This window comes from Ahaetulla prasina, chromosome 7 (genome assembly GCF_028640845.1).
Source record: "Ahaetulla prasina isolate Xishuangbanna chromosome 7, ASM2864084v1, whole genome shotgun sequence".
In the NCBI taxonomy this organism is placed as follows: Eukaryota; Metazoa; Chordata; class Lepidosauria; order Squamata; family Colubridae; genus Ahaetulla; species Ahaetulla prasina.
The window spans coordinates 11191460-11219088 of record NC_080545.1 but is presented as its reverse complement, the minus strand read 5'-3'; the positions used below and the strand labels follow the sequence as shown (position 1 = coordinate 11219088).

The following is a 27629-nucleotide window of genomic DNA, read 5'->3' as shown; positions in this document are numbered from 1 at the left end:
AAGTTCGTTCCAGAGGGTAGGTGCTCCAACAGAGAAGGCCCTTTCCCTGGGGGCCGCCAGCCAACATTGCTTGGCGGACGGCATCCTGAGAAGACCCTCTCTGTGAGAGCGTACGGGTCGGTGGGAGGCATAAGGTAACAGCAGGCGGTCCCGTAAGTACCCGGGCCCTAAGCCATGGAGCGCTTTAAAGGTGGTAACCAGAACCTTGAAGCGCACCCGAAAGACCACAGGTAGCCAGTGCAGACTGCGCAAGAGTGGTGTTTGACAAATAGCATGTAAAGACATTTCTCTAAGATGTCTACATTTTTATTGTGGCCTACCAGTGGCCAGTGGATCTGGCAGCAGATTTGAACAGTGAGGGGGTTGGGGAGGAACATGGGCCAGTCCTGGAGTCTGGGGAAGGCTCTGATGAGGGCTCTGCATTGGAGGCAGAGAGAGGGCCAGGGCTGGATGCCAATTATCAGCTGCCTTTGGAGTCAGACATCAGTGAGGCAGATGAACAGCTGGAGCCTGTTCCCAGTGTGTTCATGCTCAGAGCTGCCAGATGAAGGGAACAGCTAAAGAACAAGGGTCGACTTGGGAGTAAGGCCACAGGTGGATGATGAAGGGCCCCTCCCAGAGGGAATAAAAGAGGAGCGAAAGGGGAGTGGCATTTGCAGGAGACAATTAGTTCATTCCTGCATTCTTGCCAAGTATTGCGGAGTCTGAAAGATATGGCCTGGCTACTCTCCAAGCCTGATAAAGGTTCGGTAATTGTGAACTATCTTTATTTATTTTTATTTATTTATTTATTTTGTCACAACATCATATAAAAAGATAGTATATAAACATATATATGAGTAAATATTGGGAGGTATAAGCATCTATATATATATAGGAAGAAGAAAAGAAAAACAATAGGACAGGAACGGTAGGCACGTTTGTGCTCTTATGCACGCCCCTTATGGTCCTCTTAGGAATGGGGTGAGGTCAATAGTAGAAAGTTTTTGGTTAAAGCTTTTAGGATTATGGGAAGAGACCACAGAGTCAGGTAAAGTATTCCAAGCACTGATGATTCTGTTACAGAAGTCATATTTTCTGCAATCTAGATTAAAGCGGTTAACATTAAGTTTAAATCTATTGGTTGCTCTTGTATTATTGCAATTAAAGCTGAAGTAGTCTTTAACAGGAAGGACATTACAATAGATGATTCTGTGAGTTAAACTTAGGTCTTGTCGAAGGCGACGGAGTTCCAAGTTTTCTAAGCCTAGGATTTCAAGTCTGGTGGGATAAGGTATTTTGTTGTTTTCAGAGGAATGGAGAACTCTTCTTGTAAAATATTTCTGGACACGTTCAATTGTATTGATGTCAGAGATGTGGTGAGGGTTCCAAACAGGCGAGCTGTATTCTAGAATTGGTCTAGCAAATGTTTTGTATGCTCTGGTTAGTAGTGTGGTGTTTTTGGAAAAGAAGCTACGCAAGATTAGGTTTACAACTCTTAGAGCCTTTTTTGCTATGTAGTTACAGTGGGCTTTGGCACTTAGATCATTTGACATGAAAACTCTTGAAATCTTGAAAGACTGTGGGAGAGGAAAGACTTTGCTGGAGAGGAATTCACCGTAAATTAAATAAAAGGGGTTTATCGGGACAAGGACTCAGCTTCGTGCTGCTGGAACAATTTTCTTGTAAAAGTTTTCAGAGCCCACTGGTTTTAAAATAGTTTTCTGACTCCTGACCTCCAAAATATCAATCCTACAATGATTAATTCTGTGATTACTTGCCATTTTAAAAAAAAAAAAGTCTATCCCAACTGCAAATTAATGGCCACAGATATCTTGGTAGTATTTTCCTTGCCCGTAGCTCATCTTGAGGCAAAAATGGAAAGATCCCCTTAATAGGATTTCAATGAAATTCTGGCAAAACATACTAGTTCAGTGACATTTTCGTTACTCTCCATTCAGAAATGAAAGCAGGGAGAGAAAGAGTATTCATTCCATGAATTTTGGTAAACGAAGGAGGTCTTGAGCCAGCGGAGAGGCTGAGTAAGGAAGAAGGCATCATTGGGGTCATGTATTAAATGTCACTTTAAAAAATAAAAAAAATAAAAGGGGCTGGAGCTGTTTGTGAATCCAAAATCAGGATGGAGGGATTTCTTTCCTCCCTGGTTGCCTTCATTTCAGTGCCAAATTTGGCTGGCCTTCCGTGATATTTTCACGATGGCAAATCTGTAGACTGGGGGTTATTTCAGCAGGAAACCTGAAACAGTCTACAATCAATCAATCAATCAATCAATCAATCAGAATGGAGCTGGAAAGGGACCTTGGAGGTCTTCTAGTCCAGCCCCTGCTCAAGCAGGTGACTCTATACCAGGGGTCTGCAAACTTGGCTCTTTTTAAGACTTGTGGATTTCAACTCCCAGAGTTCCTCAGCCAGCTTTGCTGGTTTTTCTCGCAAAAAAGTTTTATTTTAACATTCATATCCAATAACATAGTTAATGTACCATCATATAAAATTAATTGGACCTGCCCGGTCACCACCCCCTTCCTTTAACTCTCTTTCCTTCTCTACCTTCTTCTACTTTCCACGACCATCCTCCCCTTCTCTTATCTACACCCTCTCCTCCTTCCTCCCTACTCCTTTCTTCTCCCTCTACTGGAATACTGCTATCATGTCCCTCCTAGTCTTTTCTCTAGACTAGCCAGACCTAATTCCTGCAACTTTCAAAGGGAGGTTCTCCCCATCAAAAGGTATTTCGTTGTTTTCTTTGGCACCCTGCCAAAGGCTTTTCTTGGCAAGAACCCCATGAAGTTTAGAAACAGGAGATGCTGACAAGAAACAATTGTAGCAACGTTGCTTTCCTACAAAGAGCCGAAGAGCCGTTGCTGCTCTTTTAAGCCTTATGGGAGGGACCAATCATTTCCTGGCCTTACTCCTGAGTCGTCCTTTTTGCTTTAGCTGCTCTTGCCTTCTGGCAGCTCTTCGCATGTGTGCACTAGGAACAGGCTCCTCCTGTTCCTCTGCCTCTCTGCTGTCCGCCTCGGGAGGCTCTGGAGTCCACGCATCACTCCCAGATGGCTCTGCCTCCGACGCAGAGCTCTCATCCAGGCCTTCCCCTGACTCCAGGACTGGCCCATTGTCCTCCCCATCCTCATCACTGTCCGACTCCTCGGCCAGCTCCGCAAGCTGCTGACGGACCACAACAACAGCATCAAAAAAAAAAAAATGCTGATGAGTTTTGCTCAAGCCATGCTGCTACTCTGGTTCAAGTACCAACAAATACTTCAAGAAAGGAAAAGAGGAACGTAATCAGCCACTCAGCCACTCAGATAATAAATCACCCTCAACTCAGGATATTGAAAGCATTTCTTCCTTCTTTCGAGTGTTGCCTTTGCCTAAGAGAAAGCCCCCTCCCCTTCTGAAAATGAGTAGAGACCTGCAGGCCTCCCTCCCTTTCTTTACGCCTTGTAGACCAGTGGTAGGATGCTGCCGGTTTAACAATCGGTTCGGTGAGCATGCGCGCTTAAGGCGCTTGCGTGCAGTGCATAAAATGGAACATTTAGAAGCTCGGCTGCTTACCTTCCAAGTCAGCAATAGTAAGTAGAACAGTGGGGGGAGGGGAATCAGATGTGCCACACTATTAAGATGAGCTACAAAGCAGGAAATAAAGGATAGGATAGAGCAGAAGTGGGTGGGCGGGGCCTACTGCTCATCGGCGCTACGGGTTCGCCTGAACTGGTCTGAACCGGCTGAATTCCACCTCTGTTGTAGACCGAACCGGTATGATGGCTTCCACACAAGAGAACCTGGAGAATTATTAAAGGGTTGTCTTTATGTTCCTTTAGCCTCTTCTCGATTTTGCTCTGGAAATGGACAGCATTGAAAATAACAAAATCATGACAGAAGGGACCTTGGAGGTCTTCTAGTCTAACCTCCTATTTCCCCCTCCCCACATCACACCCCTCCTATGCACCTAGCCAAAAAAGACTGTAGAAAGAAACCATTCCCTGCCAAACTCAGACCTATCTTTATTAATTAATTTTACTTGCTGCCTACCCCACCGGTGGAGTAACTCTGGGCAGCTTACACACAGTAAATGGTTAAATATAAAAACAATCTCTGCCCAAGAACTGGAGGTCGTCCATGACTTTGTGTACCTTGGCTCAACTATCTACGACACTCTCTCTTTAGATACTGAGCTGAATAAATGTATTGGTAAAGCGGCCACCACATTTTCCAGACTTACAAAGAGAGTATGTATTAATAAGAAGCTGACGGAACATACAAAGATCCAGGTCTTTAGAGCCTGTGTCCTGAGCAGACTCTTGTACTGCAGTGAGTCTTGGACCCTTTACGTACAACAGGAGAGAAAGCTGAACACCTTTCATAAGTGCTGTCTCAAGCGACATATTCTTGGCATCACCTGGCATGACAAAATTTCAAATAGCGCAGTCTTGGAATGTGCTGGAATTTCTAGCATGTCTACACTATTGAAACAGCAACGTCTATGCTGGCTTGGGCATGTCGTGAGAATGGCTGATGGTCGGATTCCGAAAGATCTCCTGTATGGAAAATTAGTGCAGGGAAAGTGCCTCAGAGGGAGACCGCAGCTGCGATATTAGGATATCTGCAAGATGGACCTAAAGGCCCAGGGAATGGACATTAACAACTGGGAAACCTTGACCTCCGATTGTTCATCTTGGAGGCTAAAGATGCAGCATAGTGTTGTGTCTGCGCCCCTCGAGCCGGGCCTCCTGCCAGAAAGTGACTTGGAAAGTGAGGGGGAAGGGCCGTCAGGACTTACCTCGGGAGCACCGGCTTCCCTGGCTCAGCTCCAAGGAGCCAGAGGCAGGCCAGGTGGAAGAGATAACGAGGCCTCCGTCCCCTGACTCTTTCCCACCCCCCAGGCCACGCCTCCAGACCCAGCTGATGGCAATCAGGCCTGGCTGGACCCTAGGTTTCGTAGACAGGAGAGGCGGGAACAATAGAAGCAGCGGTGGGGCAGGCCTAGGAAGTGCTGAGTCATGGAGCCACACCCCACAGGATGTAAAGGCAGCAAGAGCTGCTGTGCCTCTTCGTAGCAGGCAAATCAACTGCTACACTAAGAGCTGAAGTACTGTTTGTTCCTGGGTGACTCCTCAGCGTCCTCAGCAGACAAATGGTTATCCAACCTCTTCTTAAAAACATCCAGTGTTGGAGCATTCACAACTTGTGGAGGAAAGTTGTTCCACTGATTAATTGTTTTAACTGTCAAGAAATTTCTCCTTAGTTGTTTCTCTCCTTGATTAGTTTCCACCCATTGCTTCTTGTCCTGCCTTCAAGTGCTTTGGAGAATAGCTTGACTTCCTCTTCTTTGGGGCAGCCCCTGAGATATTGGAAGACTCTATCATGTCTCCCCTGGTCCTTCTTTTCATCAAACTAGACATACCCAGTTCCAGCAACCGTTCTGTATGTTTTAGCCTTCAATCCTCCCCTAATCCTTTTTGTTGCTCTTCCCTGCACTCTTTCTAGAGTCTCAACATCTTTTTTACATCGTGGCGACCAAAACTGGATGCAGCATTCCAAGTGTGGCCTTACCAAGGCATTATAAAGTGGTACTAACACTTCACGTGAACTTGATTCTACCCCTACAGTTTAGGTAGTCATCAACTTAAAACCAGTGGTGAAATCCATTTTTTTTTTTACTACTGGTTCTGTGGGCGTGGCTTGGTGGGTGTGGTGTGGCTTGGTGGGCGTGGCTTGGTGGGCGTGTCAGGGGAAGGATACTGCAAAATCTCCATTCCGACCGCACTCCAAGGGAAGGATACTGCAAAATTCCCATTCCCACCCCACTCTGGGGCCAGCCAGAGATGGTATTTGCTGGTTACTCAAAATTTCCGCTACTGATTTGCCAGAACCTGTCAGAACCTGCTGGATTTCACCCCTGCTTAAAACCTCTCATTTAGTGACCATTTGAAGCTTCAATGGCATTGAAATAAACGACTTACGACCATTGCAGCATCCCCATAGTCAGCAACTATGATCAACATTCGGATGCTTGTCATCTGATACATATTGATGACAGTTGCTGTGTCCTGGGGTCATTTGATCACCTTTCGCGACGAGCCAATTCAATGGGGAGACCAGATTCCTTTTGCAACAACTGCAGAGATTCGGTTAACCAGTGTGGCGGGAGAGATTGTCAAACGAGGCAAATCTCACTTAACAACTGCCTCGCTCAGCCACAAGCATTTGGGGCTCAGTTGCGGTCTTAAGCCGAGCACTACCTGTATATCATTCAGAAATTATTATTTTTGTTTGTTTGTTTGTAAGAGCTTTCTTTCGCATGATGGTCTGAATTGTTCTGGATTTGCCCTATTTTTGCATCACATACGCAGATGATTCCATGACGCCTCAGCACCAGATGGCTTGGATAGATTTTAACAGACCGTGTCTGATTCCAGGGGTTTTAGAGGCCCTGGTGCCTGCAATGATGTATTCACTGAGTCCTTATATGGCCTTGCTAGTAACCCTCATATAACAGAACAGAACAGAACAGAACAGAACAGAACAGAACAGAACATAACATAACATAACATAACATAACATAACATAACATAACATAACATAACATAACATAACATAACATAACATAACATAACATAACATAACATAACATAACATAACATAACATAACATAACATAACATAACAACAACAGAGTTGGAAGGGACCTTGGAGGTCTTCTAGTCCAACCCCCTGCCCAGGCAGGAAACTCTACACCATTTCAGACAAATGGCTATCCAACATTTTCTTAAAAACTTCCAGTGTTGGAGCATTCACAACTTCTGCAGGCAAGTTGTTCCACTTATTGATTGTTCTAACTGTCAGGAAATTTCTCCTTACTTCTAAGTTGCTTCTCTCCTTAATTAGTTTCCACTCACTGCTTCTTGTTCTACCCTCAGGTGCTTTGGAGAATAGGTTTTTTTTTTTATTTGCATTTATATCCCGCCCTTCTCCGAAGACTCAGGGCGGCTTACACTATGTTAGCAATAGTCTTCATTCTATTTGTATATTTATATACAAAGTCAACTTATTGCCCCCAACAATCTGAGTCCTCATTTTACCTACCTTATAAAGGATGGAAGGCTGAGTCAACCTTGGTCCTGGTGGGACTTGAACCTGCAGTAATTGCTGCTGTTAATAACAGACTGCATTAGCAGTCTGAGCCACAGAGGCCCCTGAAATTTCTGAAGTCTGAAACTTCAGAAATCAGAAAGTCTGAAACTCAGACCCCTGAGTTTGACTCCCTCTTCTTTGTGGCAGCCCCTGAGATATCGGAATATTATGAAGGGGGGATCCTTGGTGCTCTCTGAGCTTGGTTGTTTTCTTGCAGACATTTCATTACCAAACTAGGGAACATCATCAGTGTTGGAAGGGAGGAGGGTTTGTGGAATGGAGGAGGAGGAGGAGGAGGAGGAAGGTGACAACTGTGGGGTCCTTGGTGCTCTCGGAACTTCATCAATGCTCTCTGAACATCATCAGTTCTAGAAGGGATTAGGGTTTGTGGAATGGAGGAGGAGGAAGACTGTGGGATCCTTGGTGCTTGCTCTCTGCACTTGCTTGTTTTCTTGAAGACATTTCATTACCAAACTAGGTAATGCCATCAGTGCTAAAAGGGAGTAGGGTTTTTGGAGAGGAGGAGGAAGAGGAGGAGGAGGAGGACTGTAGAGTCCCTGCTGCTCTCTGAGCTTGCTTGTTTTCATGAAGACGTTTCATTACCAAAGTAGGTAACATCATCAGTGTTTGTAAGGAGTGGGGTTCACTCTCAGTTTATATTCTGGTGGCTTGTTTTTGTGGGTGGCAGCAGTCTTAGGAGATTTTTTGCTTAGCTGTTTACTGATGGCTCTTTGGCAGATGGCAGTTTCTCTATCGGGGTATTGCTTACTTGATTGTTGGTCTACGCACAAAATCTTCTATTGCAATATCCTTCCAATAAAAGACTACTTCAGCTTCAATCGCAATATTACAAGAGCAAAAAATAGATTCCAGCTAAATGTCAACCGCTTCAAACTTGATTGCAGAAAATATGACTTCTGTAACAGAGTTGTTAATGCTTGGAACTCATTACCTGACTCCATAGTCTCTACTCAAAATCCCAAAATCTTCAACCAAAAACTGTCTACTATTGACCTCACCCCATTCCTAAAAGGACTATAAGGGGCGTGCATAAGAGCACAATAGTGCCTACTGTTCCTGTCCTATTGTTCCCTTCATTATATCAAATTAGTATAGTTGATGCATATTTTTTACTTATATATATATATATTCTTCAAGATATGTTGTTTTATCTATGACAATTGTTTGTGTATACTCTTATGACAAAAAGAAATTTAAAAAAAAGTTAATCCATACTGATCTGGGTGCTGATTACTGGTGGAGAGGTGCTGAAGTCTTTTTTGTAAAAGTTCCGTGGTTTCTTCCTTAACCTTCTGCTGAACAATATCTGGTTTATTAAAGGCAATTGGAATAAAGTACTGTAAAAAAAAATGGGGAAGAAAAATCCTGAGAAATAGGGTGTTTTTTTCCTTCCCCCCCCCCCTTTTCTTGTTTTAAAGATGAGAATCCTAATTAATCCCAGAGGGCCTTGTTGCATAAGTGATTTTAAAGGAGTGAGACTTTGAATGTATGGAATTCCTGTGAATTCTTACTTGCTTTGTTCTCTTTCCCAGGCACCCGAACACTTGAGTAATGCATTTTCCCGTCTGAAAAGCTATCTCACAGGCCTCCTAAAAATTCTTGTATAGGTTGTATACAAGTTGTATAGGTTGTATACAAGTATAGAAACTCCAGGGGAATCTGTTGTCATTCTGTTCTTAGGGCTAATCGGGCTTTTTGCTTTTAACGAACAGGACAAAATATTGCTTCCCCTACAGCAGTGGTCCTCAACCTGTGGGTCACAACCCCATTGGGGGTCGAATGACAATTTTCCAGGGGTTGCCTAAGACCATCGGAAATATGGGAAGTATACTTGCGAGTCGAAGAATCGCGCTCCAATGGTTGACTCCACAAGCCAGCTGCAGGCTCTTCAAATCACTAGCCGAATTCGACTTCAGGCGCGATGAATTAAAAAAGAGAGAAATCTTTGCTCTGATGTCTCCGTCTCAAGCCAGCTGCAATCATTCCCAATCGCTAGCCTAATCTGGCTTCAGGCGCGATAAACTTAATAGGGGAGGAGTCTCCACTTTAATGCCTCTGTCCTCAAAGCAATCACAAGCAGTTCAGATCGCTAGCCAATACGGCTTCAGGCGCGATAAATTCAAAACGAAAATAATTTTACGGTTGGGTCGCCACATCGTGGGGAATTGTATTAAAGGGGTCGCAGCACTATAAAGGTTGAGAACCACTGCCCTACAGTGTGGCCCATCAGAGTACCATCAAGAGGAACTAAGACAGTGGTCACCAACTGGTGGTCTGTTGACCACTGGTGGTCCGCGAGAAAATTTTGGTGGTCCGCAGAAACATTATTTGCATTTTTTAGATTGCATTAAATCAGGGGTCTTCAAACAATGGCCCCTGGGAATGCTGAATGATTGTGTTGCTGCAGAGAGTCTCCCCCTTTGGGGTCTTTTTGCGTGGGGCAGAATTCCGACTTGGGGTCTGCTTCAGCCTCCTGGTGTGGGGCTTTGGGCAAAGGCTGGGGGGGCGGGGAAAGCGCCACTGGTGGCAAAGAACCGGAAGGCCTTGTTCCAGTGGGACTGCCTCATGGCTTGGAACTGGCTGACCTGCCTCCCCCCCCCCCCGACTCCATGTCGTCCTATTTAGGCACATTTTTGAGGCTGAGTGCATGCGCAGAAGGTGTGTACGCGAGCAAAGCACACGTGTAGAAGGCCGTGCACATGTGCATGGAACATGTGCATGGAACTGGCACATTGTCGTGGCCCACTCCTCCTCTGACGGCCGGGTCTGGGAAGTCTGTATCAAGCGTGGCCACGAAGCCTCTGCAACTTTGCCAAATTCCTGTCAGAGTTCTCAGGGCAGGCAGGAATCCAAGGTGTGACTTCAGCAACCAGATAAGACTTTGCCTGACTCAAGGAATGCCAGAAAGCAGATCCTTTATATAGGCCATGGGGTGTGGCTCCATGACTCAGCACTTATCCAGGCCTGCCCTTCCCTTCCTTTTGCTGACGTCGCCTCTCCATTCTCCGGAAGCGAGGATCCGTCCACTATGACTTTCCGTCCTCCTGATCTGCTGCCGGCAATTCTAGCTCGTGGCTGGCTTCGTGCTCACACGCTGTAGAAGGGAGGTTTGTTTGCTCAGTTTGTCCGGGCATGGTGCCAGGCCTGGGGGCTGGAGGCATGCCAGGACATTCTTCTTCACTATCAGCCTCTGGCTGAGATAGCAGGAGATGGGAAGGGCCCGGCTGCGCAGAGGGGAGCGGGCGAGGCACAACACACATGCACTTACATTTGCAAACCAGTAGGGAAAGTAAGTGAATACCATCCCTGGAGAAACGCAGTGATGTCCTTTCATCAGTAACATTTCATTGAGGCTTGTAACATAGTTCCTTGCAAGTTGGGTAAGAATTCTGTTACGCATTCTGTTATAATTTTTCTTGGAAAACGTAAATTCCTTTTTCTTTAAATTTCTTCCCTGATCCACAGAGGAAGTGCTTGTGAACCTCCAGCTACTAATGAATCCCTTCCAGCTTGGATCTATGTGGGTCATCAAGATTCTGACATTATTTGATTTCCATCAATTTCATTCGCAATAGACTGAATTTCTTTCGTGGTTTCAATTTTGGAAAAGAGAAACCATTAGATAATACCTGATGCCTCTGAGAGGGGCTGTTCTGACCTAGGCTTCCTGACTCAGTAAAACACACGAGTAGTCCCCGAAACCCGTTTTATTTTAACAGCTGTGAGTTATGTTCATTCACAGATGAGTCCCAAATAGTTGTAAAGAGTCCTTCGGGATAAGGCTGATAATCAACCACCTTTTTTTTTTTTTATAAAAAAGTTTTATTTTTACAATCATATCAAATAATTCATCCAATGTACAATTATATACAATTAGTCGGGCTTGCCCAGTCACCACCCCCCTTTTTAACTCTCTTCCCTCTTCTACCTTCTTCTACCTTCTTTCCAAACCTTCCTCTCCTTCTCTTATCTACATCCTCTCCTCCCTCCACCCTACACTCCTTCTCCCTCTTCTACCCCTCTTCCTTCCTCTTCTCCTCTTTCCTACCTCCTACTCTCTCTTTCTCCCTCCCACCGTTCTAAAATGGTAACTGGGCAGACCCGACCCTACATTAATTCTTCAATAATCCCTGTACATTAACCATCACTCCATCTCTACCTCAACCCCCAGTTCCTCCCCTTACCCCCACCCCCACCCCGACTTCCCAGAACAAAATGCAGGGTATCAAAACTAACAATCATAATCCAAAATAATTCCTAAATTATAATCTCTAGTCACTCCACACTTAATCACACTCTCAATTCCCCTCTCCTTCAGAAATATATCTAATACAAAATATTTCCTAAATTTACTCATATGCTATTTGATATTTTTTTTGGGTGAGGAATGTGAAATTTACACAAGCGCAAAATATGAGAGAAAATTTTTATAAGATGTTTTATAGATGGCATTTAGACCCCAAAAAGTTGTCATGTATGTATTCTAATGTACAGGCTAAATGTTGGAGATGCGATTGTGAAGATGCCACTTATTACCATATATGGTGGACTTGTAAAAAAGTTAAAGCATTTTGGATTAAAGTATGGTGGATCATGCAGAATATTTTGAAAAAGAAGATTAAGTTTACTCCGCAGTTCTTTCTACTAGGAATAATTATGGATTGTACAGCTATAGAGACTAAATTGATCTTGAACTTAATAAGAGCCACAAGACTTTTGATTGCTCAATATTGGAAGAAAGAAGAATTACCTACAATTGAAGAATGGACACTCAAAGTATCAAATCTGGCAGAAATGGCTAAAATCTCTGCTTATTTGAAAGACTATACACAAGAAAAATATATTTTAGAATGGAAAATGTGGATTGATTATATTCAAAATAAGTATCAGATAAAAAGATAATCAGCCACCTTTATCTCCCTCGACTCGCTGACAAAGACCTAATTGGCAAAGCCACATGGAGTCCAGAATCAAGCAGAGCTTCAGAATTTAAACCGACCAGAACGAACAAAGGTGCTTCCTGCAAAGGCTCACGTGCCTTTGCTCTTCCTTTATGTCTTATGGGAGGGGCCAATCATCTCTCAGCCCTACTCCCGAGTCTTCCCTTTTGTTTTAACTCTTCTTGCCTTCTGGCAGCTCAGTGCATGCGTGCATTGGGAACAGGCTCCCCCTGTTCCTCTGCCTTGCTGAGGTCCAACTCTGGAGGCTCCAGAGGTAGCACATACCTCCCAGATGGCCCTTTCTCTGCCTCCAACACAAAGCCCTCATCCGAGCCTTCCCCAGTCTCCAGGAATGGCCCATGTTCCTCCCCAGCCTTCTCACTGACTGACTCTGTTGCCAGCTCTGCAGGCTGCTGGTGGACCACAACAGGGGCATTATTTATGTGGCCTCTGGAACTTGGGTAATAATGAATGGTATGGGCCCTCTCTTATTATTATTATTTTTAAGTGCATTATCTTGTTTATATGAATCTCTCATTTTATTTTTATTATCTTCCTGGTAGCATTGTGACAATTTTTAGGAATATTGCAGTAAAGGGGAATAAAGCATAAAATACTGTTTTATATAGTTGATGCTATATATTTTATATATGTGGCAGAAACCTTATCCCTAATTTTATTTCTTTGATACCATGTCTGGTTATTCCGTAAATTGGGGATAAGTTCAACTTGAGTCTCTATTATGATCCTTTTATCTAGCGGACTAGAGAATAATTACCAGAAATCTTTCTCACTTGCTTTGTTTATAGTAATTGCCAGATGAATTACAAATGAAGGAAGATCTGGCCAGCGTCGGGAATACACCTGAATATCTGAGACAATAAAAGTGCAATTAGTAGATCTACAGTGTTTAATTATTTTTCTAAAAAGGTAAAGGTAAAGGTTCCCCTCGCACAGATGTGCTAGTCGTTCCCGACTCTAGGGGGCAGTGCTCATCTCTGTTTCGAGGCTGAAGAGCTGTCCAAAGACGTCTCCGTGGTCATGTGGCCGGCATGACTAAATGCCAAAGGTGCACGGAATGCTGTTCCCTTCCCACCAAAGGTGGTCCCTATTTTTCTACTTGCATTTTTTATATGCTTTCGAACTGCTAGGTTAGCAGAAGCTGGGACAAGTAATGGGAGCTCACCTCATTACGCGGCACTAGGGATTTGAACCGCTGAACTGCCGACCTTTCGATCAACAAGCTCAGCATCTTAGCCACTGAGCCACCGCATCCCTTTTTATTCTCACATTAGAAATGCATTTTTCTATAACTATTTCCCTTCTCCCAAACTATAGGATCTAACTTCTCCCACTCACCCTAGAAATGCTGACATTTGGAAATCAAAACAAGTAGAGAAATGAGCAAAAATGGGTAGTAATAGAGAAGTAAAGGTAAAGGTAAAGATTCCCCTCGCACATATGTGCTAGTCGTTCCTGACTCTAGAGGGCGGTGCTCATCTCCCTTTCAAAGCCGAAGAGCCAGCGCTGTCCGAAGACGTCTCCATGGTCATGTGGCCGGCATGACTCAACGCCAAAGGCGCACGGAACGCTGTTACCTTCCCACCAAAGACATTCCCTATTTTTCTACTTGCATTTTTTACCTGCTTTCGAAGTGCTAGGTTGGCAGCAGCTGGGAGAAGTAACAGGAGCTCACCCCGTTACGCAGCACTAGGGATTTGAACCGCTGAACTGCCGACCTTTCGATCGACAAGCTCAGCGTCTTAGCCGCTGAGCCATGACGTCCTACTTTCTACTTTCCATTATTGTTATTTGGTGTGGGGGGAAGTGGGAAAAACTGGAATTTTTCCACTTTTCACGAATTTTTTCGGATTTCCTAGAAATCCCCAGTCCTTTACTATCAGGTGCAAACAACCAGATCCAGACAGGTAGCGTTCCAATTACCGGTAACTTCAGGTAGTCCGCAACTTACAACAGTTCATTGACTGACCATTGAAAGTAACTTATGATCATTTATAATACTTACCATGGTTGCAGCATCCCTCCCCACTTGATTAAGCTTTGAAGGCTTGGCAACTGGCATGTATTTATGATGGTGGCCGTGTCCTGGGGTGGGTGTGTATGTGTGTGTGTGTGTGTGTCACGTGATCCCCTTTTGCAACCTTCCAAGAAGGAAAGTCAATGGTGAAGCCAGATTCACTTAACAACCCTGTGACTAGTTTAACAACTGCAGTCTTCCGCTTAACAGCTGTGAGAAGAATGGGGCAGAACTCACTTAACAAATGTCTCACTTAGCAATGGAAATTTTGGGCTCAAATTTGGTCATCAATCAAGGTCGTAAGTCTGCTCATATCAGGATAGGATAGGATAGGATAGGATAGGATAGAATAGAATAGAATAGAATAGAATAGAGGAGAGGAGAGGAGAGGAGAGGAGAGGAGAGGAGAGAATAGAAATATAGAATAGAATAGAAATATAGAATAGAATAGAAATATAGAATAGAAATATAGAATAGAAATTTGAACAGAGTGGAGTGGAGTGGAGTAGGAAAGAGAGTAGAGTAGAATAGAGTGAAGAGAAGAGGAGAGGAGAGGAGAGGAGAGAATAAGAAATTAGAACAGAATAGGATAGGATAGGATAGGATAGGACAGGATAGGATAGGACAGGATAGCAATATAGAATAGAATAGAAATATAGAATAGAAATTTGAACAGAGTAGAGTGGAGTGGAGTGGAGTAGAAAAGAGAGTAGAGTAGAGTGAAAAGAAGAGAATAAGAATTTAGAATAGAATAGAATAGAATAGAATAGAGTAAAGTAGGGTAGGGTAGGGTAGGGTAGGACAGGACAGGACAGCAATATAGAATAGAATAGAAATACAGAATAGAAATACAGAATAGAAATTAGAACAGAGTGGAGTGGAGTGGAGTAGAAAAGTGAGTAGAGTAGAGTGAAGAGAAAAGAATAAAGAATAGAATAGAATAGAATAGAATAGAATAGAATAGAATAGAATAGAATAGAATAGAGGAAAGGAGAGGAGAGGAGAGGAGAGGAGAGGAGAGGAGAGGAGAGGAGAGGAGAGGAGAGAGAATAGAAATATAGAATAGAATAGAAATATAGAATAGAATAGAAATATAGAATAGAAATATAGAATAGAAATTTGAACAGAGTGGAGTGGAGTGGAGTAGGAAAGAGAGTAGAGTAGAATAGAGTGAAGAGAAGAGGAGAGGAGAGGAGAGGAGAGAATAAGAAATTAGAACAGAATAGGATAGGATAGGATAGGATAGGACAGGATAGGATAGGACAGGATAGCAATATAGAATAGAATAGAAATATAGAATAGAAATTTGAACAGAGTAGAGGGGAGTGGAGTGGAGTAGAAAAGAGAGTAGAGTAGAGTGAAAAGAAGAGAATAAGAATTTAGAATAGAATAGAATAGAATAGAATAGAGTAAAGTAGGGTAGGGTAGGGTAGGGTAGGACAGGACAGGACAGCAATATAGAATAGAATAGATATACAGAATAGAAATACAGAATAGAAATTAGAACAGAGTGGAGTGGAGTGGAGTAGAAAAGTGAGTAGAGTAGAGTGAAGAAAAGAAAAAAGAATAGAATAGAATAGAATAGAATAGAATAGAATAGAATAGAATAGAATAGAATAGAGGAAAGGAGAGGAGAGGAGAGGAGAGGAGAGGAGAGGAGAGGAGAGGAGAGGAGAGGAGAGGAGAGAATAGAAATATAGAATAGAATAGAAATATAGAATAGAAATATAGAATAGAAATTTGAACAGAGTGGAGTGTAGTGGAGTGTAGGAAAGAGAGTAGAGTAGAATAGAGTGAAGAGAAGAGGAGAGGAGAGGAGAGAATAAGAAATTAGAACAGAATAGGATAGGATAGGATAGGATAGGATAGGACAGGATAGGATAGGACAGGATAGCAATATAGAATAGAATAGAAATATAGAATAGAAATTTGAACAGAGTAGAGTGGAGTGGAGTAGAAAAGAGAGTAGAGTAGAGTAGAGTGAAAAGAAGAGAATAAGAATTTAGAATAGAATAGAATAGAATAGAATAGAGTAAAGTAGGGTAGGGTAGGGTAGGACAGGACAGGACAGCAATATAGAATAGAATAGAAATACAGAATAGAAATACAGAATAGAAATTAGAACAGAGTGGAGTGGAGTGGAGTGGAGTAGAAAAGTGAGTAGAGTAGAGTGAAGAGAAAAGAATAAAGAATAGAATAGAATAGAATAGAATAGAATAGAATAGAATAGAATAGAATAGAGGAAAGGAGAGGAGAGGAGAGGAGAGGAGAGGAGAGGAGAGAATAGAAATATAGAATAGAATAGAAATATAGAATAGAATAGAAATATAGAATAGAAATTTGAACAGAGTGGAGTGGAGTGGAGTAAGAAAGAGAGTAGAGTAGAATAGAGTGAAGAGGAGAGGAGAGGAGAGGAGAGGAGAGAATAAGAAATTAGAACAGAATAGGATAGGATAGGATAGGATAGGAGAGGATAGGATAGGACAGGATAGCAATATAGAATAGAATAGAAATATAGAATAGAAATTTGAACAGAGTAGAGTGGAGTGGAGTAGAAAAGAGAGTAGAGTAGAGTGAAAAGAAGAGAATAAGAATTTAGAATAGAATAGAATAGAATAGAATAGAATAGAATAGAATAGAATAGAATAGAATAGAATAGAATAGAATAGAGTAAAGTAGGGTAGGGTAGGGTAGGACAGGACAGGACAGCAATATAGAATAGAATAGAAATACAGAATAGAAATACAGAATAGAAATTAGAACAGAGTGGAGTGGAGTGGAGTGGAGTAGAAAAGTGAGTAGAGTAGAGTGAAGAGAAAAGAATAAAGAATAGAATAGAATAGAATAGAATAGAATAGAATAGAATAGAATAGAATAGAATAGAAATATAGACAATAAGATAGGGGAGGATAGAAAATGGAACAGAATGGAACAGAACGGAAAGAAATAGGAATAGGAATAATAGGAATAGAATAGAATAGAATAACAGAGTTGGAGCACTGGCATATTTGTAGCTGTGCCTGCGGTGGGGGAGATAAGATTCCGATCCTCTTTTGTTTTTTCTATCTTGTTAGATTAATGAATTGCAGGATGTTGCTAGGGCCAAACCTGGTTTTTTTTTTCCTTGACCTTCGGTGGCATTAAACCAGAATCTGTAAGGGCTGTTGCAAACCAGGAGCTTTTCAGAAGTTGTTAATATCTGGCTACCTTGCTTTTTCCTCCAATCCTCCAAGGTTTCAGGACACGGAGTTCACTCAAAAATTCCTTGTATTTATGCCTGAAAGGAAATCTCCTCCCAGCCATACGCTGGAGATATTTTATGAAGAGATCTTTTTTTTTTTTTTCCTGTTGAACTTTGCACTTCTTCACCCGTTCGAGAATGAAATTTAGTCATTTCGGGGGCAAAGCGAAACAAAATGAAAATTCCTTGTCCAAGATTTTATTAGTTTATCAAACTATAAAATACAGAAATACACAGAAGAATGAAGATAATGAGAAAATAAGGGAGGAAAAAGAGGAAAGGAAAAAAAGAAGAAGAAAAGGATTGACTTCTTCAAAATGCTTTTATTTTTATTAAGTATAGAAAGAACAAAAATTTCAATGTCTGTATAAATAGTGTGTTGTCTGGGTACGGTTAATTTGAGCAATATCATCACCACCATCATCATAGTATTCTTAATATTAGTAATAATCATACAATAGCAGTAATGCTTCATCGTAACATTAATAATAAACATATATAATGATAGTAGTGCTTAATTATACATTTGGTAAACCATTTTTACAAAATTAGTCGTTCTCTTGTATTTTTTTTTTAAAAATCTAACTTCTGTTTCTACCCGTTAACCATTGATAAAACAAATCCCATATTAAGAACTATTCAGTTTCTTCCCGATCTTTAATTTTAAGTGTTAGTCGATTCATTTCTGCACATTCTAGTATTTTTTTATTGCTTTTTATTATTTTATTTTTAATTATTTTTTTATTAGGACTGACTTCCGATTCCTTTTGGTGCAGTAGAATAAGATTGTAACGGAAAACCTCGACTTTTTAGTTTTACATGATAATATATAGAGAGGTAGTTCTTGACTTAGAACCAGTGGTGGGATTCAGACCGTTCGCACCTATTCGGGAGAACCGGTTGTTAACTTTCTAAGCAGTTCGGAGAACCGGTTTGTTGGAAGAAATCTTATTTTGCTTTTTTTTCCCACTTTACAGGGCTAATCCTGTAAGGAAGGCAGGAAGGAAACATTCTGGTGGTGTTTCTAGCCTCATCTTTATTGCCCTGCTTACAGAAACTGCCTCTCGGGTTAAGCCTTGTTACATTGTAACAGCTAAGGCATTACAACATGAGTGATGTTGAATTGGTCACACCCACACGGTCACATGACTACCCAGCTGATCATTAGGGCAGAGAACTGGTTGTTAAATTATTTGAATCCCATCACTGCTTACAACAGTTCATTTAGTGACAGTTCAAAGTTACAGCAGCACTGAAAAAAAATGGACTTAGGACCGTTTTCACACTTATGAACATTGTGGCATCCCCACGGTCACATGATCAAAATTCAGTTGCTTAGCAACTGACTCACATTTGTGACAGTTGCAGTGTTCCGAGGTCACGTGACCCCCTTTTGTGACTTTCTAACAAGCCAAGCCAAAGGGGAAGCCAGATTCACTTAACAACTGTCTTACTAACTTAACAACTGTGGTGATTTGCTTAATGACTGCAGCAAGGGAAGTCGTACGACGGGGCAAAACAAATGTCTCGCTTAGCAACAGAAATTTGGGGCTCAATTGTGGTCATAAGTCGAGGATTACCGTACCTGTACTAGCCAGTTCTGCAACAACAAACCTACCGAATCAGCAAAACTCAGAATCAAAGTTTCATTTTTTTTCCCACCTCGAGCACAAAGTCCAGGAGTGGTTTCCAAGTAGAAACAAAATTAATTGTGGTTCTTTTCTTTAATCAAAGCAGCCAAGGCAGCCATTTCTGCCAAATACATCAACTTTTGCAGCCATTTGTCCATGGTGGGAATCAAACTATCCTTCCACAAAGCGAAAAAGGGCCAAACCATTTCCCTTCACAGACTTATAACTCAATCTCCTTATGGCTACCTTTAGAACAAGTAAATGAATATCAAGAAGTGGAGGTCTTTTCAATTCAGACAACGCTTTATTTCTCTATGAAATTGTCGCGAGAGGCTTGCGGGAACTTCTCAATATTAAAGATGAAACTCGGCGAGGGGCAAAATCTCGCAGACTCCTTGTTCCTTTTTCGATTCACATGTCGACGACGTTAAATCTTCCCCTCTGCATCGATCATTAAAAGGTGGGCGTATTGTACCATTAATGAAAACCTTATTAAAGTATAGCTGCAGATGTGCTCTTATTCCTGATGACATCATCATTCCAGAGTGGTCTTTTTTTTTTCCCCCTTTTATTTATTTATTTTTTTTGAAGAGCAATTTGTGGATAAAATATTGCTGGGTGCTTAAGATCCTCAGCAGAGGTTCCTCCAGAGGTTAATGGTTCCTCTTGGCTATGTCTTACGTAACTCCTAACGACATAGAAAATTGAAAGGAGGCATTTAAAGTGAAGGCTGTTAACCCAGTGCTCCTATTACGTAGACAAGATTGAGTGCTGTGGTTAGAGGAAATTGAAAGCCTGCAACGCAGCGGCGAAAAAAATGGGTATTGCTTCAACGTTTCATACAAGGAACCCTGATAGGACTTGTACAGTCACTGGTGTGCTGTGTGAATTTACTTCCTGATGGGCTGCTTCAGAACAGATGGAGAATACACTTTCATCTGATAACATGTAGGCCTCTTCCATGACAAATCTTGTAGAGGTCTCCATCCAGTGGTGGGATTCAGCTGGTTCGGGCGAACCGGTAGTTAAATTGCTGGCTGGCTCTGCCCCTCCCCTCCCTGCCCCTTCCAGGAGTCCCCACGTGCCCCATTTTGCTCCCAGGTAAGTACATGGAGGCCTCCTAGGCCCAAAACGGGGTGTGAGGGGCAGTGCACCCCCCCCCCCCCGCAGCCCATTTTTACTCCCAGGAGGCTGCACGGAGGCCTACTAGGCCCAAAATAGGGCATCCCCCTGCAGCCCGTTTTTGCTCCAAGGGGGCTGCAGGAGGCCAAGTGCTGCGTGTCACACACCCCTGGCCACGCCCACCATGGTCACATCCACCCAGCTGGCCATTAAGGCAAAGAACCAGTTGTTAAAGTATTTGAATCCCCCCATTGTGCCCATCAGACTTGTATCACAATCCTCGTCACAAGATAACAAAGAGTATAACTTTGAACAGAATGTCGAGGTTGCTGAAGAGGATAATTGGTCTCAATTCGCTCCTAACAGAATAACACAGTTGGGAGGGACCTTGGAGGTCTTCTAGTCCAGCCCCTGCTCAAGCAGGAGACCCTATACCTTTCCAGACCAGTGTCCATTGAGTGTCTTCATAAAAGCCTCCAGTGATGGAGCACCCACAACTTCTGAAGGCAAGCTCTTCCACTGGTTAATTCTTCTCACTAATAGGAAATTTCTCCTTAGTTGTAGGTTGGTTCTCTCCTTGACATCCATTGCTTCTTGTCCTGCCTTCTGGTGCTTTGGAGAATAGTTTGGCTCCCTCTTCTTTGTGGCAGGCCCTCAAATATTGGAAGACTGCTATCATGTCACCCCCAGTCCTTCTTTTCATCAAACTAAAGGTAAAGGTAAAGGTTCCCCTTGCACATACGTGCTAGTCGTTCCTGACTCTAGGGGGCGGTGCTCATCTCCATTTCAAAGCCAAAGAGCCAGCGCTGTCCAAAGACGTCTCCATGGTCATGTGGCCGGCATGACTCAACGCCAAAGGTGCATGGAACGCTGTTACCTTCCCAATAGGTGGTCCCTATTTTTTCTACTTGCATTTTTACATGCTTTCAAAACTGCTAGGTTGGCAGAACCTGGGACAAGTAACGGGAGCTCACCCCGTTACACGGCAGTACTAGGGATTCGAACCGCTGAGCTGCCGACCTTTTGATCAACAAGCTCAACATCCTAGCCCCTGAGCCACCGCGTCAGGGGCTAGGATGTCAAACTAGACATGCCCAATTCCAGCAATTCCATTCTTTATATATTTTAGCCTCCAGTCTCCTAATCATCTTTGTTACTCTTCTCTGTACCCTTGGTGAATCCTATGCATTCACCTAAGATGTATTGCTTTTAATATTATTGCTCCACCACTGGAGATTTTCAGGAAGAGATCGGACAGCCGTTTTTCCAGAATGGTAGAGGATCTCCTGCTCAAGCAAGAGATTGGACCAGAAGACCTCCAAGGTCCCTCCCAATCCTATTATCCTATGTTCTAATTTATATATCCTCCTAGAAATTGAAATCTTTCTCCTTTCTGGTTGTTCAAGACACCGCACTGTGCAGAAACAGCCCACTTTCCTGAGTCTTGGGACCACTGATGCCCAGTGATTCTTCTCTCCTCTTTGTTGGCCCTCATCTATTTCATCAGCAGGAACCAGTGCCAACGTTTCTGATTCCACTAAAAAGAACAACAGACTTACAGTATATACCACTTCATACAACCCTCTCAAAGTGGTTTCCCCCTGTCCTTACCACTTTTTATAGAGGAACCATCAAGAGCACCCTGTCATATTCCATGACAGTCTGGTTTGGAAGCATTACTGCTTCGGACAGAAAGGCAATGCAGAGGGTGGTGAGGACAGCAGAAAAGATTATTGGCAATTCGCTCCCTTCTATCCAGGACATAGCATATATTGTCATAGCTACCATAGCATATGGTTGCTTGAGCAGGGTCCACAGGATTATCTGGGACACTATATGTCCTCTTCACAACCTGTTTTCCTTGTTACCTTCTGGAAGGGAGCTTCATCGTATCCGAAGCAGAATATCCAGATTCAGCCACAGTTTTGTTCCTTGTGAACTCCCAAGCTTCCTCTTTCCACCATGTATTCAAGGTGGGCAGGGATTAACATTTATATGTATTTATATGTTAGGGTATAGGTATACACATACGTATGTATATAGCCTGTCTATTATGTGTGTTATGTATGTGTACACTTTTGAGTGCAGGCAACAGATTTTCATTTTTAACTTATGCCAGTGTGCCCACAGAAAAAAAATGTCCGTAAAGGTTATCTACAATGTCAGCATAATTGCCCCCCAATAATCAGGGTCTTCAATTTACTGACCTGGGAAGGATGGAAGGATGAGTCAACCTTGAGCTCTGTCAGGATTGAACTCCAGGTTGCCAGCAGAGTGAGCCTGCAATACTGCCTTCTAACCACTGGGCCACCAGAATTGAAGGTCTTCCAGATATTGATGGCACGGCACTCAGAACAATTATGTCAACTTCTCTTCCCATCTGATTCTACGGCAAGGCCTTTGTCATAAGCACCAGCCAGCGGGCATGGAAAATCCTCAAAACATTCAACAACCCCTCCTGGAGTTCTGGAAAGTTCTCCTTGAGTTCTTGAACTCGGGTAGAAGAGGGCAGGCCCTGGTCTCCTGTTTTTGGTTTCCTTTTTTTTTTTTTTTTGCATTCCTCTAGTAACTTCTCATTAGCAAAGAACACCTGGAGGGAGATGGGGTCCCTGATATAGCAGGAGAGCAAGTCCTTTCCCAGGCCTGAGGCTACCCATCGGCTCTGATGGGAATTCCTGCTGGCAGAAGAAAGCCAAAAACAGAATGTCCTGACTGCAAGAAATAGAGTGGCAGAAGTTAGTTTCCCAGAATGAAACGCAAAGGCCAATTCCCATGTAATAATAACCTTTCACCGTCTTCCTGGGAACTGCTCTGACCAGGGACCCTGAAGGAAGGAGAGTGCCATGAAACCCCTTCAGCCAATCAAAAGCTATTTATACTGTAGAATAGAGTTGGAAGGGACCTTGGAGGTCTTCTAGTCCAACCCCCTGCTCAGGCAGGAAACTCTATACCATTTCAAACAAATGTTTGTCCAGTCTCTTCTTAAAAACTTCCAGTGTTGAAGCATTCACAACTTCTGGAGGCAAGTTCTTCCACTGATTAATTGTTCTCACTGTCAGGAAATTTCTCCTTAGTTCTAAGTTGCTTCTCTCCTTGATTAGTTTCTACCAATTGCTTCTTGTCCTGATCTCAAGTGCTTTGGAGAATAGCTTGACTCCCTCTTCTTTGTGGCAGCCCCTGAGATATCGGAAGACTGCTATCATGTCTCCCCTAGTCCTTCTTTTCATTAAACTAGACATACCCAATTCCAGCAACCGTTCTTTATATGTTTTAGCCTCCTATCTTCCACTAATCATCTTTGTTACTCCTCTCTGCACTCTTTTGAGAGTTTCAACATCTTTTTTACATCATGGCAACCAAAACTGGATGCAGTATTCAAAATGTGATCTGCAGAGATTCTCAGTCATCCAGGTCATGGTTGTCCCAAAGGTGCTTTTTCAGGAGGCAACTGGACTTTCTTGTTTTTTTCTTTTGAAGACATTTCAGTTCTCATCCAAAAATCTTTTTCAGCTCTGACTGGATGGTGGGGAATGGAAGGATTTGTATTCCTTGCAGACAGCTGGTCATTTGCATCCTTTTAGAGGGTCGTTGAAGCCCTTGGAGGTTTATCTGTGTCCTCAGGGTCACCTGAGTGGTGCTCCTGGTTCCTTTAGTTTGCAGTTTTTCCTCTGGAAATCCATCGCTACTCCCACACCTATACAATTTGGGATGAACATCCTTTGAATGGTGTTGGAGTATAAATAGGTTAAGAGCCGCGGTGGCGCAGTGGGTAGAATGCAGTATTGCAGGCTGACTTAGCCCACAACCTAAAGTTCGATCCTGACTGGCTCAAGGTTGACTCAAGCCTTCCGAGGTCAGTAAAATGAGGACCCAGATTGTTGGGGGCAATAGGCTGACTCTGTAAACCGTTTAGAGAGGACTGTAAAGCCCTGTGAAGCGGTATGTAAGTCTAAGTGCTATTGCTATTAAGGCATCAAGACTTTCAGACCAGACTGAAAACAAAGTTCCTGTCAAATGAAGCCAGTTCAGGGTTCAGTGGAATGACATACTGTATCTCCAAACCATCCCAATTAAATTAGGGGGCCCCTGAGCTGCTTTGTAGTTGCCTGGATTAATTATTAAAGAATCCAAGTCCAGGGAAATTTGTACGAGGGCAAGGCAGCGTAATTTGAACTTCATCCTCCACGCATCTCCATGGGGAATAGAGCATTCCGAGACTGAGTGGAATCCCGTATCCCGTTCCAGCCTTCAGCGCTCAGTGCCATTCCGAATCTCCTCCTTTCCAAAATTTAGGAACAAATCGTTCGTTTTCTTAGACAAACAAATAACATGCTCCTTCTCGGGTTTTCCAGAATTTGATTGAGTTCATCTGCGACGAGCAAAATGTTACGAAATAATAAGTGTTCAAGAACAATACATATTTTCCTCATAACAGTAATGAGGAGGGACACACATTTTAGGAAAATTAATTTAAAAGCTTCCAGATGCCCTATTTGTTCAGTTAATTAGACGCCGTTGAAACTAGATTAGCGCGGCGGTCTCTTCGGCAGGCGGAGACCATTGGCATTTTCAAGCGAGCTTTGGGAGGAACATGGCTTGGGCCTAATGTAGAAGCCTTGTTCTCAACGCTCAGGAGAGTGATTGTAAAAATGGGGTGAGGTTAGGGGAGGGGAGCAGGGCCCGGAGGTGGGGTGAGGTTAGGGGAGGGGAAGGTCCCCAACTGTGTCCAGCCCACAGCGGCAATTACTGCTATTGTCATTTCAGTGGTCCTGTCAGCTTTGGAAGCCATACTAGGCCGGAAGCTTCCGTGCTGCCACTTTCTCATGTGTGGGAAAGTAAGAGGGGAGATTTAGTAGAGGGGTTGTCTTTAGACGTAATCTGACAGTCTTCCTGTCAGTCAAGGTCAGGCCGATCCTGCATCTGGAGAAGGAGTGGTCGGAGTGCTGTCTCAAGATGGGACGGTTGGCGATTGGAGCATGTGATCGACTGCGGAGTCAGGGGATGGTTTGGGGTTTTTTTGATTTACTGAGGGAAAACCAGGACCTCTCAGATTTGGGTTTTCCCAGATATGCCAGTTTATCTATCCTAGTAAATAGAACTTTGAAAGATGAATTCTTCAGAGTTTTTACTTGGAGTGTATTGTGGCTCCTACCCCCGAACCTGGCCCCATGCCTGAAAGTGCCTTGGAGCCGGGCCTGCTGCCAGAAAGTGACTTGGACAATGAGGGGGAAGGGCCATCAGGACTTACCTCGGAAGCACCGGCCTCTCTGGATCAGCTCCAGGAGCCAGAAACAGGCCAAGTGAAAGAGTTAATGAGGCCTCCTTCTCCTGACTCTTCCCCCCCCAGGCCATGCCTCCAGACCCAGCTGACAGCAATCAGGCTTAGCTCAATCCCAGGCAGGAGAGAAGAGAACAACAGAAGCAGGGGAGGGGCAGGCTTAGGAAGTGCTGAGTCATGGAGCCACACCCCACAGGATATAAAAGGCAGCAAGAGCTGGTGTGTCTCTTTGCATCAGGCAAATCCACGGATTGACTAGAGCTGAGGGTTGTGACTCACCAGCGTCTTGGCAGCCAATGAGGGCTCTTGGCAGACGCTGGCTCTTTTGCTGCCAGAGCTGATAAGAGCCGGCTAATTAAGCCATCGTTCGGACGGAGGCGAGGAGGACATAACAGAGCGGGGGGTTTTCTGGAACGCTGATGTTCAGATGTTCTAAATGTTCAGAAATTTGGGTTCCTCCTAGTGGATGTGATAATGAATATTATAGTGTCTTGGTTAACAACGTGGGAATCCATAAATATGAACCCCGTGTTCGTGATTCTCATGCAATACTCTAAATCAGAGGCGAAATCTACTTACCTTCCTTACTGGTTCGGGAGCGCATGCACCGTGCATGCATGCTCACTTCGCTTGCACCCACACACATGTCACATGCCTGCAGACCTTCTGCGCATGCACAAAACCTACTGCAAATGCGCAGAAGGTAAAAAGCACTTACTTCTGGGTTAAAACCAGGAAGTAATGACAACCAGGCTGGTGGGCGGAGCTTTGCTCCACCATAACTACTGGGTTGCCAAACTACCAATCACGATCGCTACCGGATTGCATGATCCAGTCTGATCCAGGAGCATTTTACCCTTGCTCTAAATCCATGCTTTCTCAACCTTGGCAACTTTAAGAGGTGTGGAGTTACCATAATGGTGGTCTGCGTGGAATGGTGAGATAAAAGGAATGTAGAGAGAAGCATGTATATTGAACACAATGGGCTCTTCTGAGCTCATTGAGCTGTGCTGGCACAATGTTTAGAAAACGATACTGCAGGCTATTTCAGCTCACTGCCAGGAGTTCGATTCTGACCGGCTCAAGGTTGACTCAGCCTTCCATCCTTCTGAGGTTGGTAAAATGAGGACCCAGATTGTCGGGGAGCAATAGGCCGACTCTGTAAACTGCTTAGAGAGGGCTGTAAAAGCACTATGAAGTTGTATAACTGCTAACTGTAGATCAAAGCATCAATCTTCAAACGCAGTATTGGGTACTTTGACCATGTCATCAAAACACCGTTTCTTTTGATGTGTTTTGGGGCAGGACTTCAATCCCTCTCCTGCTGGCTACTATCCAGCAGATAGCCAGCAGATGTTCAGACTAGATTTGGCATTTTTGTCCACCTATGGAGTCCTTCCTAGGATAGACAGATGTGGATGTTTGGTGGTATTACAGATATCATTGCAGGATGTAAGGATGTTCCAAGCAAAGCTGCCTTCTGCAATTGACTGATGGTGAATGTGTCAATACCGACGGTGTCCAAGTGGTGCTCCAGTTGTTTTGGGATTGCGCCCAAGGTGCCTATTACTCTTGGTCCTGCCTTTGCTTTCTCATTATTATATTATTGATTGTTATCTGACTTTTTGCTTATTTAGCAGAGTATACTTTCGCAGCTTCCATTTTCAACCTTCTGTCTTGTTCCAGGAGGAAGAGGAAAAACTCACCTGGAGAGACCGCACACCTGGCTACCTGGTGAACTGTGCTTCCATCTTGTTCATGGTAACTTTCCTCGTCTTCTTTTCCTTTTTGTTTTGTTTTTTTCAAAAAAAGTTTTTATTTTTACTTCTCATAAACATTTAAATGTACAATCTTTTATCCATCATTTTTCATTCATCTTATCTTTTAACTTTCATTTTTCATTTTTCGTTGTTTGGGGCTGCTCTTTTACCATTTTCCCTTCTCTGTACCACAGCGTCTCTTCTTCTCCTCCTCTTCTCTTCCTTCCTCCATCTTTTCTTACTTTCTTCATTCTTCCTCTCCTTCTCTTTCCTACTTCCCCTTCCCTAGCCTCCCTCCTCTCTTCTTCCCTCCTTTCTGACCCTCTTTCCTACTCCTCTTTCCCCTCCCTTTTCTTCCTCTCCTTTTCCCTTTCTTCTATCTCTCCCTCTCCTCTCCTCTCCTCTCCCTTCCTCTCTCTCTCCTCCTTCTCCTCTCCTCTCCTCTCCTCTCCTCTCCTCTCCTCT

The 27629-nt window shown here is 43.4% G+C and overlaps 1 protein-coding gene across 1 annotated transcript in view; it reads left to right on the top strand.

The window, feature by feature from the left end:
- ANO2 (anoctamin 2) overlaps positions 1-27629 on the top strand; it is a 207727-nt gene that overhangs the window by 116555 nt on the left and 63543 nt on the right. The window contains exon 15 of the mRNA XM_058189662.1: positions 27091-27165. Within this exon, the coding sequence (XP_058045645.1) occupies positions 27091-27165 (75 nt within the window). The remainder of the gene's footprint in view (positions 1-27090; positions 27166-27629) is intronic.